This window comes from Orcinus orca, chromosome 14 (assembly GCF_937001465.1).
Source record: "Orcinus orca chromosome 14, mOrcOrc1.1, whole genome shotgun sequence".
Lineage (NCBI taxonomy): Eukaryota > Metazoa > Chordata > Mammalia > Artiodactyla > Delphinidae > Orcinus > Orcinus orca.
This window is the reverse complement of record NC_064572.1, coordinates 7378833-7391309: the sequence shown is the minus strand read 5'-3', so window position 1 is coordinate 7391309 and position 12477 is coordinate 7378833. Positions and strand designations below refer to the sequence as shown.

At 40.9% G+C, this 12477-nt stretch overlaps 1 protein-coding gene across 1 annotated transcript in view; it reads left to right on the top strand.

Annotated features, from left to right (window-relative positions):
• NUP133 (nucleoporin 133) overlaps positions 1-12477 on the top strand; it is a 57136-nt gene that overhangs the window by 9179 nt on the left and 35480 nt on the right. Inside the window, exons 4-10 of the mRNA XM_049697415.1 lie at positions 1896-2003; positions 3698-3832; positions 4452-4622; positions 6247-6402; positions 6716-6786; positions 10235-10382; positions 11842-11989. Of these exons, the coding sequence (XP_049553372.1) occupies positions 1896-2003; positions 3698-3832; positions 4452-4622; positions 6247-6402; positions 6716-6786; positions 10235-10382; positions 11842-11989 (937 nt within the window). The remainder of the gene's footprint in view (positions 1-1895; positions 2004-3697; positions 3833-4451; positions 4623-6246; positions 6403-6715; positions 6787-10234; positions 10383-11841; positions 11990-12477) is intronic.

Sequence of the window (12477 nt, the reverse complement as noted above, 5' to 3'; positions counted from 1 at the left end):
CTTCTGTGACCAGTCTGGCACAGAACCTTCTTTTCTTCCTCCTCAACGTCTTCCATTCCATGTCCTCTAACCCAGTGAACAAACGTGGTCCTCTGTGGCTCCTGATGTCGCCTCTAGAGGCGGTCAAACAACTCCATTTCGAAAAGTCATTTCTAGAAGACATTTCTTTTCTACGGTTTTTTTAAAGAAACAAATAGGCATTTATTTACAAGACATGTGACTTTAACTCTATCATACGTCGGCAACCTCTTCACATCTAGAAGGCCTATATGTAGCGAAAAGTTTTCTTTCGAAAGGTTAGGGGGAAAGTTGAGAGCAGCTTTTTCATATTATATACACAGGCCTTCTATAAACGGCCAGTAAATCTTCCCAAAGGGTGGCGGGCACTTCCTACTGGCGGCACGTGGTACGTTATTCTACCATTTCTATCTTCCGACATCGAGGTCTTGGTAGAACGACGACCAACCGCCCGATGACCCGATAACGTTCCACCCGTCGTCGACCGGGGCTCCGCTCACCTTCCGGGCCCGTTAAGGCCTTTGTCCGTTGTTGTCCGGACGAGGTGAGGTCTCGTCCAACTGGGGCAGAGAGGTCACCTCAGGTCCTGGATCCGCGCGGGCTCCAAGGCCTAAGGGTGGCTGAGCTGGCGTCCACGTAGAGCCCCCTTCCCGGGCCCTCGAGGCTCTAACGGCCCTCCGCAGCGTTCCAGTGGCCGCTATTCTTCTCGCCCTGCCACGCCCGACGCCCAAAGGCGCCACGTCCTCGGTGGGCTCCCGGAGGCTTCGCCTAACCCCTGCAGTGTGGGGTCAAGAGACCCGGCGGTGGGCGGGATCTGGGCTCCAAGGGTCCGCCGCCATTAGGTCGCGGAGGTGGGGGTGTGGGAGCAGTTCGTTGCTGCTTCCAGGCTTGGGCCCTGCCAGTGGACGGCTGCGGCGAGGGCTCTGGGGCTCGGTAAGACACAGCCTGAGCTTGTCCCGGGGGCCCCCCAGTTCACCTGCCCACCAGAGGCCGGAGGGCCTGGAGGGTCCCGGGCTAGAAGGCCGCGATCCGCTTCTCACCGCGCTCTCTGCCGGAACTCTGAACTGAGTTTCTTAGAAGATAGGAATGTATTTCACTGAATGTACTGAATGATGCATAATAAAATAGGAAAAAATGATACCAGTTTTTATAACGCTAATTTAACTTTCAATTGTCATCTTCTCACACGGGGGTTTTCATTTGTACATCCACTACCGTGCCCTCAGCAGCCTCTTTTTCTTTCCGCTCCAGATCAGGCATACTCTCCTGTACCACTTGTGTTCACTGGGCCATTGTTCCACTGGGACTTGGGCTCCCACTTACCTAAACTCTTCACATCTACTGGCCTCTGTACTGCTGCTACCTAGAAAACCGTGTTTGTAGTTTTAGGAGCATAGGTGAGGGAGAGGGCCTGGGGTGGGCATCCTGAGTTAGCAGAGGAACAATGATACTTGGCTGAGTCTAAGAAATGTTTTCTAGGTGACTTGGAATACTAACTCTGTGGTCATGCAGATTTTAAATGTCAACTAAACAAATCAAGATTAGACTGGGAACATTCCATAGGAAGCCTACACACTTCTTTCAACCAATAGACTTTTTGGTCTGGGAAGAGATTGGAGTAGTTTATATTAAGGGTCTGGTCTAGCTGCTATGTTTTCCTGATTCTATATCTCTTAAAATATTTTGTTTTAAAATTACTGAAAATGATGATGAAAGCCTGATCAAAAAGATATGAGAAGAAAGAGTATTTGTAGAATGGTATTTCCAGCAATGAATTAGAATCTAAAATATGCAGAGAAGGGAAATAGTGAAGCCAGATACATATTCAAAAAATTGGATTTGACATGAAAGATTTTTTGTTTGGATTTGTTCTATAGTTATCTGTTTGCAAAGAACTTCAGCTACCACCTACTGATTTCCACTGGAGTGCCAACTTGGTGGCTCTCTCTTACTCTGCTACCTCAGGTGAAGCACATTCTACTCAGGTAGGTGACTTAAATGCTTACTGAAGTACATTTTTTAAAATAAGGGAGTTCTAAAGTTGGAGGAATCATCCAGCCCAGTTCTGAAGCGTAGCTGTAAAGCTACAGGAATCAAGACGGAGAGGCGACGGCAAAGAGATGGACACACAGGGCAGTGGAACAGAATAGAGAGTAGAGATATAGACTCGCTCAAGGATGGCCCTTTGATCTTTGACAAAGGCACAAAAAAATTCAGTGGATCAGGGATGGTCTTCTCAGTAACTGGTGTTGGAATCATTGGCTGTCTTTATGGAAAAAAGAAGCATTCCTCCTAAACCTCATTCTTTATGTAAGGATGAACCCAAAATGGATCATAGATCTAAATGTAAAATGTAAAACTAAAAACTTTTGGAAGAAAACAGGAAAAAAAATCATCATGACCTGGGATTAGGTGAAGAGTTCTTAGAAATTACCAAAAGCATGATTCATAAAAAAAAAAAAGATAAATTGGACTTAATCAAAATTTAAAACTTGGCTCTGCCAAAGGCACTGAAAGAAAATGAAGAGAGAACTACAGACTGGTAGGAAATAGTATATTATATAAATATTATATACGATTTATATATCCAACAAAGGACTTGTGTGTAGAACATAAAATGAACCCTCAAAGCTTAGTAAGAAAACAGACAACCCAATTTAAAATAGGACTTGAATGCTTTACCAAAGAGGATATAAGGATGTCAAATAAGCACACGAAGAGGTGTTCACATCATTAGCCATTAGGAAAATGCAAATAAAACAAGTGAGATACCACTAGACCCCTATTACAGTGGCTGAAATTAAAAGCACTGACACTACCAAGTGCTGGCGAGGATGTGGAGCAACCGGAACCTCATACATTGCTGGTGGGCCTGCTGGTGGTACAGCCACTTGATTTTCACTTCTTATAAAGTTAAAGTACCCTTGCCCTATGACCCAACAATTTCATTCCTGGCTATTTACTTTAGAGAAAGTAATGCTTATGTTCACACAAAAAACAGTACGCTAATGTCATAGCAGCTTTATTTGTGATAGCCAGCGGCAGAAACAATCCGAATGTCCTTTCAACTGATTTATCCATAGGATGGAATACTACTCAGCAGTAGAAAGGTATGAGCTACTGATACATGCAACAACAACCTGGATGAATCTCAAAGACGTCATTCTAAGTGAGATAAAGGTTATATTCAGTGTCAGATATAACCAGAGTCAAAAGGTTATATTCTATATGATTTCATTTGTTTGGCATTCTCAGAAAGACAGAACTATAATGATGGAAACGGTGATTGCCAGGGGTTAGGATAGGGAAGGGTATGACAGTAAAGGGAAAGCGTTAGGGAGTTTTGGGTGCAGATGGAACTGTACTGTATCTTTATCATGGTGGTAGTTATATGAGTCTACACGTGTTTTAAAATTCACAGAACTGTAAAAAGCAAAAGATTTTATGTGGTCTGAACAGAAACCAGAGTATAAAAATTCATAGAACTGTAAAACAAAAGGGGGAAAATGTCAGTTTTACTGTATGATAATTTTTTTAATATGAAAAAAAGGAATTTTTATTTCTGATTTCTGTTAATCAATAGTACATTGCCCTGGTTTCTTTATATCAGTGTCAACAAACTCCCGAGTTGGGCTCCTTCTTTTATTGTGGTTACTGAGTGTTATGGTCTTGTTTTGAGGCTGTTGCTGTCATGGTTGCCACCAGAGAAGGATCCATCCGCTATTGGCCAAGCCTTGCAAGTGAAGACACCTACACAGAGACGTCCGTAGATCTGGGAGGTGATAAGACTTGCAGTTTCCTAACAACAGTGCAGGTATATGATATTCTTTTATATTTATTGGAAAGCTGTGATTTGGCTTGGAAGTGGGATTTAAATGACTAAAAATATGGGGTTTTGAGCACATCATACAGGCAGGGGGTGGGGGGAATCAAAAAGAGGCAAAAAAAGAATGTCAGGATCTAGGATTTGAACACTTAGACAGAGGGAAGCCCTTCTCATAGGACTCTGCAATATCAGTAGTGCATAGTAGCTGATGTTATTCATTTCTGTCAGAAAGATCTTCATAAAATGACGTAGAAACTCTTAGACAGTAGGAGGAATGGTTTGCTAATATATACTCTGCAGGTTTACTGAAGAAATAAAATCTGATACTTGATTTGTTGAACCTGCATGATGGTGAACCTATCACTTAAAAATCAGAATTAAAAAATACATGCAGTTAAAAAAATTGCAACAAAGTTATTCTGTGTAGAATTAATATTAAGTGAATGGATTCATAAGTAAGTGATTTTAATAAAATAGCACTGTTCTTTTTTATTCTTTTAGATTTGTTTTAAGGTACAGATGATTTCCTTCTGTATCAAAGTGATTTGTGTTAATTTTCTTTTCTTAGTCTTAACTGCTTAACTAATTTTGCTATGTTTGTTCACAGGGAGGAAGTTTTATTTTATCCTCATCGGGAGGCCAGCTGATTCGCCTGATACCCGAAAGTGTAGGAAAAATTCATCAGCATATCCTGCCTCAAGGGCAAGGTGTGCTTTCGGGAATTGGTCGGAAGGTTTCTTCTCTTTTGGGAATTTTATCTTCTAGCAGTGATCTCATAGTAAGTTGATAAAATAACTGTTTTACAAGCTTCTCTTAGTGAAATCAATAAGTTGGCAGTTCCCTATGAAGTTGGTATTGCCTCTGTATGAACTGTGGTGTACATGAGCTGAAAGCTTTGATCTTTTAGTGAAGCATTTTTATTATGATGGTCAAATGAGTTCATACCCTGTAACGTTAATATTCTTAAGTCACACAGATTATCTTATAAGTAAATTCTTTGAACTAAAACTATGATGTAAAATTATAAACGTGTTTAAGGATTAATTTTGCTTTCTAGACATAACCAAAAGTGTGTTCTCTACCCCCATGACTCCAGCTATCTGTGTGGATGACTCAAACCTCTGTCTGCTGGGCTTCTGCCTCAGTCTCTGGAATAGTGAAGGGAGGCTGATGGGAACTAACGTGTGGGGGGCATCTGCTCTCTGCTAGGTGCTCCATGTTTGTTACCTCCTGTAATTATTAGATGACCTGTAACGTAGAGAGCTTCATTTCCAATTTGTAGATGAGGAACTGGCCTCAGTGAGGCTAAATTGCCCAAGGTTACAGAACCACTCAGCGGCAGATTCATACCCAAGTCTGTTTGAATTGAGAGCACACCTTTTTTTTAAACTATGCTGTTCCCTCTAACTTCAGGTTGCTATTATTATCTGCTTCCTTAACTGGTCTTTGAACCTAAAACGTAACATGTCTGGAAGCAAATTGCTGATATTCTCTTCTCTCCTGTTGACTTACAAAACTCATTTCTCTTTTGACCTATTTCTAATGGCACTGTCACTTTTTTCAGAGACCCAGGTATAAAACCCTGGTGCGTGTGTGTGTGTGTGTGTGTGTGTGTGTGTGTGTGTGTGTGTCTGTGTGTGTGTGTCTGTGTGTGTGTGTCTGTGTGTCTCTCTCTCCTTACCAGGTTCTATAGGTTTGGCTTCTTTCATGTCTCACTGCCATCCCCATCTTCCTGCTTCCATTGTAAGGCCCTAATATGCACTCTTGGTTAATTTCCCCTAATTCTTGGTGCCAGTCCGCTTTACTCACTGTTGGCCCCTCCGGTCCCATTAGTGACTAGAGTCATGGTGATAGGAGAAGTGGAGACAATTAGGGTTTTCACTCAACAGTCCTGTATACCCAACTTAAAAAACACATCTGTTCAGAAGCAAGAAAGACGAGGTTAACATACCCACGTGGAACTACACACAGCCCTACCAGATTCCTTCTCCTGTAATACAGCTCTTGTGCTCACAAGCCATTGAGACTATCTCCCTTGCTTATTAGGTTTACAGGCTCACATTTAAGACTGTGCTGTGTGTGAACCTTATTTTTGCTTCTTTCCTGGTTGTAATCCGCATCCCAATTAAGCAGGACTGTGTCTTGTTCTCTGAAGATCCTGTGACTTTCCCACCTCCCGACTCTGCTCTTCCTGGGCCTTCTGCCTTTATATTTGTGCCTGTGGAAACCCTCCTTACTCAAGGTCTGTTTCAGGATCACTCCTTCCTTCGAGTCCTAAATGAAGAATTCTGCTAGGATTACTATCAAATAGTTATAAAACGTACTAATTTTGAATTTCAGAAAAATAGTTCATTAACATTAGAACGTAATAATCTATAAACTTTTTTCTCCTCTCCATATAGCTTTCAAGTGTCCTTTGGGATAGAGAGCGATCAAGCTTTTATAGCTTGACAAGTTCAAACATCGGTAAATGGGAATTAGATGATTCTTCAGAAAAACAAGCACATAGTTGGGATGTAAATAGAGTCCTGAAGGAAAACATTATTGATGCTATCTGGGTAAGGAACAGTAACATTCATCTCTATAATTTTCATTTATGTGAGACTGCTAGTTCCTTTAGTTGTTGTATTTATTAGAACATATTTCAGTGTAATACACAAAGTTTTAGCCATCAGATAAGCTGAAATGGAGTAGTCAATCTTTAGAAGTATTGGAAAGCACTGATTTACTTAACTTTTTAAATGCATACATTCATTCAATAAATGTTTGACTTACTGTGGATGAGGCACTTTAGTAGGTGGTGGGGATATAAAGGTGAAAAGAAACGATTCCTAAACTCAAGGAGCTTACGTTATTGATATTTTCATGTAGGGATCTGAAAGTAACTATGAAGCTATTAAAGAAGGGGTCAACATTCGGTATTTGGATTTGAAGCAAAACTGGTAAGCAATTAATTTGTCATGAAGAACATAGGAGTTGTTTGGAAAAACAAACTGATGTTTGTTATAAAATGATGAGCAGTCTTGCTATCTGTTTTTCGAATGCCTCTAATGCTAATCTTATACTATTATGTCTTAACTAAATCGTTTTGTGTTGTCTAGCGATGCTAATTCATTTGAGAAATATAGGCAGTTGTCAGCCTTCCACTGTGTGTTCCATTAGCTGTCTGCCCTCAGTAGGGATCCGTCTGTTCTGCTGTCACAGCCGGAGCCTCTAAGAGCTGCCTACCCCGCTGCTGGGGGTGCTCCATGCTGTCATTTTTCCCGACTCAGTGGAGATGCCAGGCGCTCTTCTCCAGCCCTTTTTCTGTTGCTGAAGAAGCTTTAGCCTGTGTTTGTCGCTGTATTGAATAAAGGAAGGATGGGTGAGGTTTTGTCATGGTGGTACAAGTTAGAATTCAGTCATGGTTTATACTCAGAGTGAATTTCCTCTTAGAAATGGTGCTCTAAATGGTGCTTAAGATCCCAGGTTAGTCTGATAAAGCTACTTAATCCCATGTTATTGTTTAGCTTTAATACCAGAGGCCATATGGAACTTAAAAATCATTTGTAATACGGCTTCTGTGGCAGAGCTCATAATGAGTGCAAATACATGACTTGTAATTTTTCAAAACGCAACTTACCAGAAGTTAAGGAGTATTTTTATGTGTTCTAGAGTAATTTAGTTTAGTAGAACAAATTCTACTTGTTTCTTGGCTTGAAGTTGTGCTGTTTAATTTTTCTCTCTTGGGCTATTGGGACTATCAGGACCCTTTATAGTTTCTGAAAACCACATATGTAAACTATCAAAGAAGTAAAAATATTAGTATATATTTAATTTCCCAAAACAGTTGCATTAGATACAGTGTATCTTGTTTTCATTTAGCTTTACCAGACCTTCATAAATTTAGAACTGCTGCCAGGACACAGCCCACTGTGGGTGTAGGATGCGGGGATGCAGACGTTTCCTCATGTGTAGTTTTCAGAACGGAGACACGGGTTGAGAACAGAGAAACCTGCTTAGGACTGGCTGTGCCGAGGCAGACCAGACCCTGGGCGCCTCCCCCGGTGCTGTCATGCTAACGCAGCTCGATTCTCGTGAGGCCTGTGAGATGCAGCTCTCACCCTCCTTCTGGGCCCCTCCCCACCATAGCTCCAAATGATGCGGTCATCGCTCTTTTGAATACTCTTGTTCTGGTGATCCGTTCACCACGTCTGGGTGGGCCTCTTCTGTTTAAGGAGCGTGTGTGTCTCCCTGATGCTTATTGCTCCTCCTCGGTCGATTGCTCCTTTTGGCCAGAGCTGCAACCTCGGCTCCTGTTTGCAGTGAACAGCCTCATGAGTTCTTTTACCAGACGATTACTGACGCAAAGCTCAGGTAGCTTCATTCTGGATTTTTTGAAATCATAAACGTATTGCCCTGTATATACTCGCATAAAAATTTGTCAATTAAAAAAAAAATTCTGTTTATTTATTTATTTATTTTGGCTGCACCGGGTCTTGGTTACAGCACATGGGACCTTCATTGAGGCATGTGGATCTTCTGTTGCGGCACATGTGCTTCTCTCTAGTTGTAGCACACGGGTTTTCTCTTCTCTAGTTGTGACGCACAGGCTCCAGAGTGTGTGGGCTCTGTAGTTTGTGGCATGCAGGCTCTCTAGCTGAGGTACGTGAGCTCAGTAGTTGTGGCGCGTGGGCTTAGCTGCCCTGCGGCATGTGGGATCTTAGTTCCCCAACCAGGGATCGAACCTGCGTCCCCTGCATTGGAAGGCGGATTCTTTACCACTGGACCACCAGCGAAGTCCCTGTCAAATTTTTACTGATTTGCAGAATTGGTTATCTTCCTATCATCTTTACTACCTAAAATACCTTCATGTTTTTTTAATCAGGAAGATTTTTTTTAATAAAGATGTCAAATGAAACTGGTCCAAGCACCACTCCCTGAGGAATCCTCTGTTAGCTGTGTCTCTGGGCCTCAGGGGGCACCCATTACCCCACAGCGGTCCAGTCTTTGGAGTGACTTCAGTGTCGAGCCTCATCTGGACGTGGCCGTCTCTCCCTCCCTACCTGGGCAAGAGACTGCATTCTCTGCGGCCTCAGTCGCTTCCTTCTTACGTGTCATCAGTAGCTCTTTAGGTCACTGCCAGTATGTTTGGATGTGGGCCAGTGTCCTTGAATTCTTCTCGGGAATTCAGGTAGAAGTGATAAGGGCTGGGGAGCTGGAGGAAGAGAACAGTGGAGAAGGGAAATGAGAGCCGCGTTAGGACTGCTTGGTTTGAAGTGCATGTTGTCCAGCCACTAGCTCGGTTTATTATTTTTAGTTGTCAGTAGAGGGTGCTTGCCACCCTGTTAATATTTCTGAGACTTGAACCGAGAGTTGCTAAAAATGCTACTAAATGTTTTAGAAGGGTTGAGATTAGAGACCATTTAATTGGTTGGGGGCAACAACTTTGATAGACTTAAGAGGACCATATACACTTTAAGATGGAAAAAGGTTTGTTTTTCACATATACAGCAGCTTGAATATACAGCAGCAGTTCTATGATTGGTTATTAAAATTAAAAACAACATGTTTTTCCTCTGTACAAAAGTAAGCTTTAAAGAACAGATTAGATCAGGGGTTGGCAACCTTTCCTGTGAAGGTTCCAAAACTTTTATATTTTCAGGCTTTGGGGACCATGTGGTCTTCACTGCAGCTCTTTTACTCTATCAGTGGTAGCATTAAAGCATCCATAGACAACACATAACAAGTGGCGTGGCTGCATGGCAGGAAAGCTTCATTTACAAAACCTCAACCTGGGCTCAGTTTAGTCTGAGAGCTGCACTTTGCCAATCCCTGTAATTGATGATTTGTTGGTCTTTTTAAGTCAGATTTGTTGAGTTATATTTTACATATAGAAAATACCTTGCACCCTTTTTAATGTGTAATTTGGTGAGTTTTGACAAACGCGTAGTCATTTAACTAGAACCGCAATCAAGATACAGAACAGTTCTATCACTCCAAAATTTCCTTGGTACTCTTTTGTCAACCCCTCTCTCCACCTGCGGCTCCTGGCAACCATTGATGTATTTTCTGTCCTCATAGTATAAATGGAATCATAGGGTATAAAGCCTTTTGAGTGTGGCTTCTTTCACTTAGCATAATGCATTTGATATTTATTCAGTGGTTTCTTCCTTTTTACTGCTGAGTAGTAGTTCATTGTATAGATTTACCAGGATTTGTTTATCTATTCAGCAGTTGAAGGATGTTGGGTTGTTTGCAGTTTTAGGCAATCATGAGTAAAGCCACTATAAGGTCCCAGTCTCTAGGACTGGGCTTGCTAGGTCATACGGAAAATGCGTGTTTAACTCTTCAAGACATTGACGGACTCTTTTCCCAAGAGACAATAGATCTTTCTTTCTCACTAATTAGCGATGGTCTCCTGATTTTGTCAGCGGCATGGCACCTGGCAGACAAGCCCTGTCTCGTCTATTACTCGCTGGTAACAGTAGAAGATAACGGCTACCAAATGTCAGATGCAGTGACTGTGGAAGTCACTCAGTATAACCCACCTTTTCAGGTAAGGTTTCCATCTGTAAGTTAAAGTACAAAGTGACAGTAACATGCTGAGTTCTTTTCCTAACCATTGCAGGGTCAGATTCTTGGAGAAATTCATCTGCAGAGCTTGGAAGTACATTTTATTTTATTTTATTTAAATCTCTTTATTGCTTTATTGTTATTATTTTTGGCAGCTTGCGGGATTTTAGTTCCCTGACCAGAGATTGAACTTGGGCCCTTGGCAGAGAAAGTGCAGAGTCCTAACCACTGAACTGCCAAGGAGTTCCTGGAAATACATTTTAAATAGCTAGTTTTTAGGCATTGCATTCTGTTTGCCATCTCATACTCAGTCCTTTGTTCAGCCTTAGCTAAAGAGAAGTGAGAGTGGGAGCCCCTCACAGCGAGGAGTGTGCCTCTCCTGCCATAGCTCTGTGAAGGGGTCTTCATTTCAGTATCGCTGAGAAGGAAAACATTGATGATGAACTGCAGAGTGAAAAATAAGGAAGAAACCTGACATGAACTGGGCTTTGGTTTTGAGCCCTATATACTATAGAAAAATCCCATTTTTCCTCAAAGTAGGATTATATTTGTAGGTAACCACATTCTATACTTGTCAAATTTCATGTGAACGATTAAAAGGCAAGCTCTCTAATTTTAAGCTTCTTAATAGCAATTGAACATTGTTGAATAAGTATGATGTTTTTGAGGAAAGGCCTTAACTGCTGTAAATTCATTTCATTTAATCTTGTATAGTATCTAATTCTGTTGAACTCTCACTCTTAATATGATTTGTGTAGCTGAGTGCCCTAAGGAAATCTTTTAGTTTGGTCTTTTATTTCAAACAGAAATAAACCTTATGTGTTCTGATTATACAAGAAAAATATGCTCAGTGTTAAAATTTTTCAGACAGTGGGAAAGGGTATAAAGAAGACAATTTGAGAATAAAAAAAATTCCATGTTTATGTTATGTTTGTAAAATTCTTTTAATAAACGGAATATCCTTTTTAGCTTTCGCTAATTTTATGATTTAATTAGGTCTTATTTCTATTTTTAATTTCATATATGATCAAATTAACTCAGTTTTCTTGTGCTTGATATCTGGACAGTGAAGAAAAAGACAATATTTATCAGGGGTCGTTTATAAATAAATTTGTCGATTCTAAAATAAATAATGAACTAATCCTTTTATTTTCTTCCTCACATTTGTTACAGGCGGTTAGTTAAAATCTTATCACCATGGAAACGTTTTCAAACTTTGCTAATTATTTGCAACTCAGCAAATGGTCTCTCTAATTGATGTTTATAAACTTATTGTCATGTTTTGTAAATCATCTGATGAATAGTGTTTAGGTTTTCACAAGGATAATCAACAAATTATTTTATCATTTTTATGAGCGTACAAAAGTGTGAATTACAAAATCATACAAACAAGTATTTTTGTTTCATTTGTGATTAAGTGTAATCTTAAATTTAATTTTCAGTCTGAAGACTTGATTATGTGTCAGTTGATGGTCCCAAACTTTTCAAACCAGACTGCCTATCTGTATACTGAAAGTGCTGTCTACGTGTGCTCCACAGGAACTGGGAAGTTTTCTCTTCCTCGGGAGAAAATCGTCTTCAACACACAAGGTAGGGTAGTGGTTTTAGAAAACAGGATTAGGGAACTCGTTAGTCATTCTGAGCAGTTTTTGTTCTCTTTCCATAAACTTTGCTTCAAGCATGATGCCTGTGACATTCAATACCACGCCTACAGTAGCTGAAAAACTGGAAGGGTGGTAGAGTTCCCAAACTGATACATTTATGGGCAAAAAATAGTAACGTTTTTCCCAGAAGAGGCCAAGAAGAAAATAACTGATGCTAACAGAAGTAATTGCTTGTTCCTGATCAGTAAGAGTGACTTATTCTGAGCTGATGTTCTTTAAATGTTTGTCCAGACCCCTGGGTAAGAAGAATCCCAGGTGCTGGACTCATGCAAGGGGGCTGGAATTGGGGGGGAGGTGTGGGTGATGGGGGGAGCCAGCCAGCAGTGAAAAACACCAAGCAGACAGTCTCATCAGGGTCTTAAGGGGCAAAGGGCAAAATCCATGTGAGGCAGCAGGATGGAACCTCAATTCTCT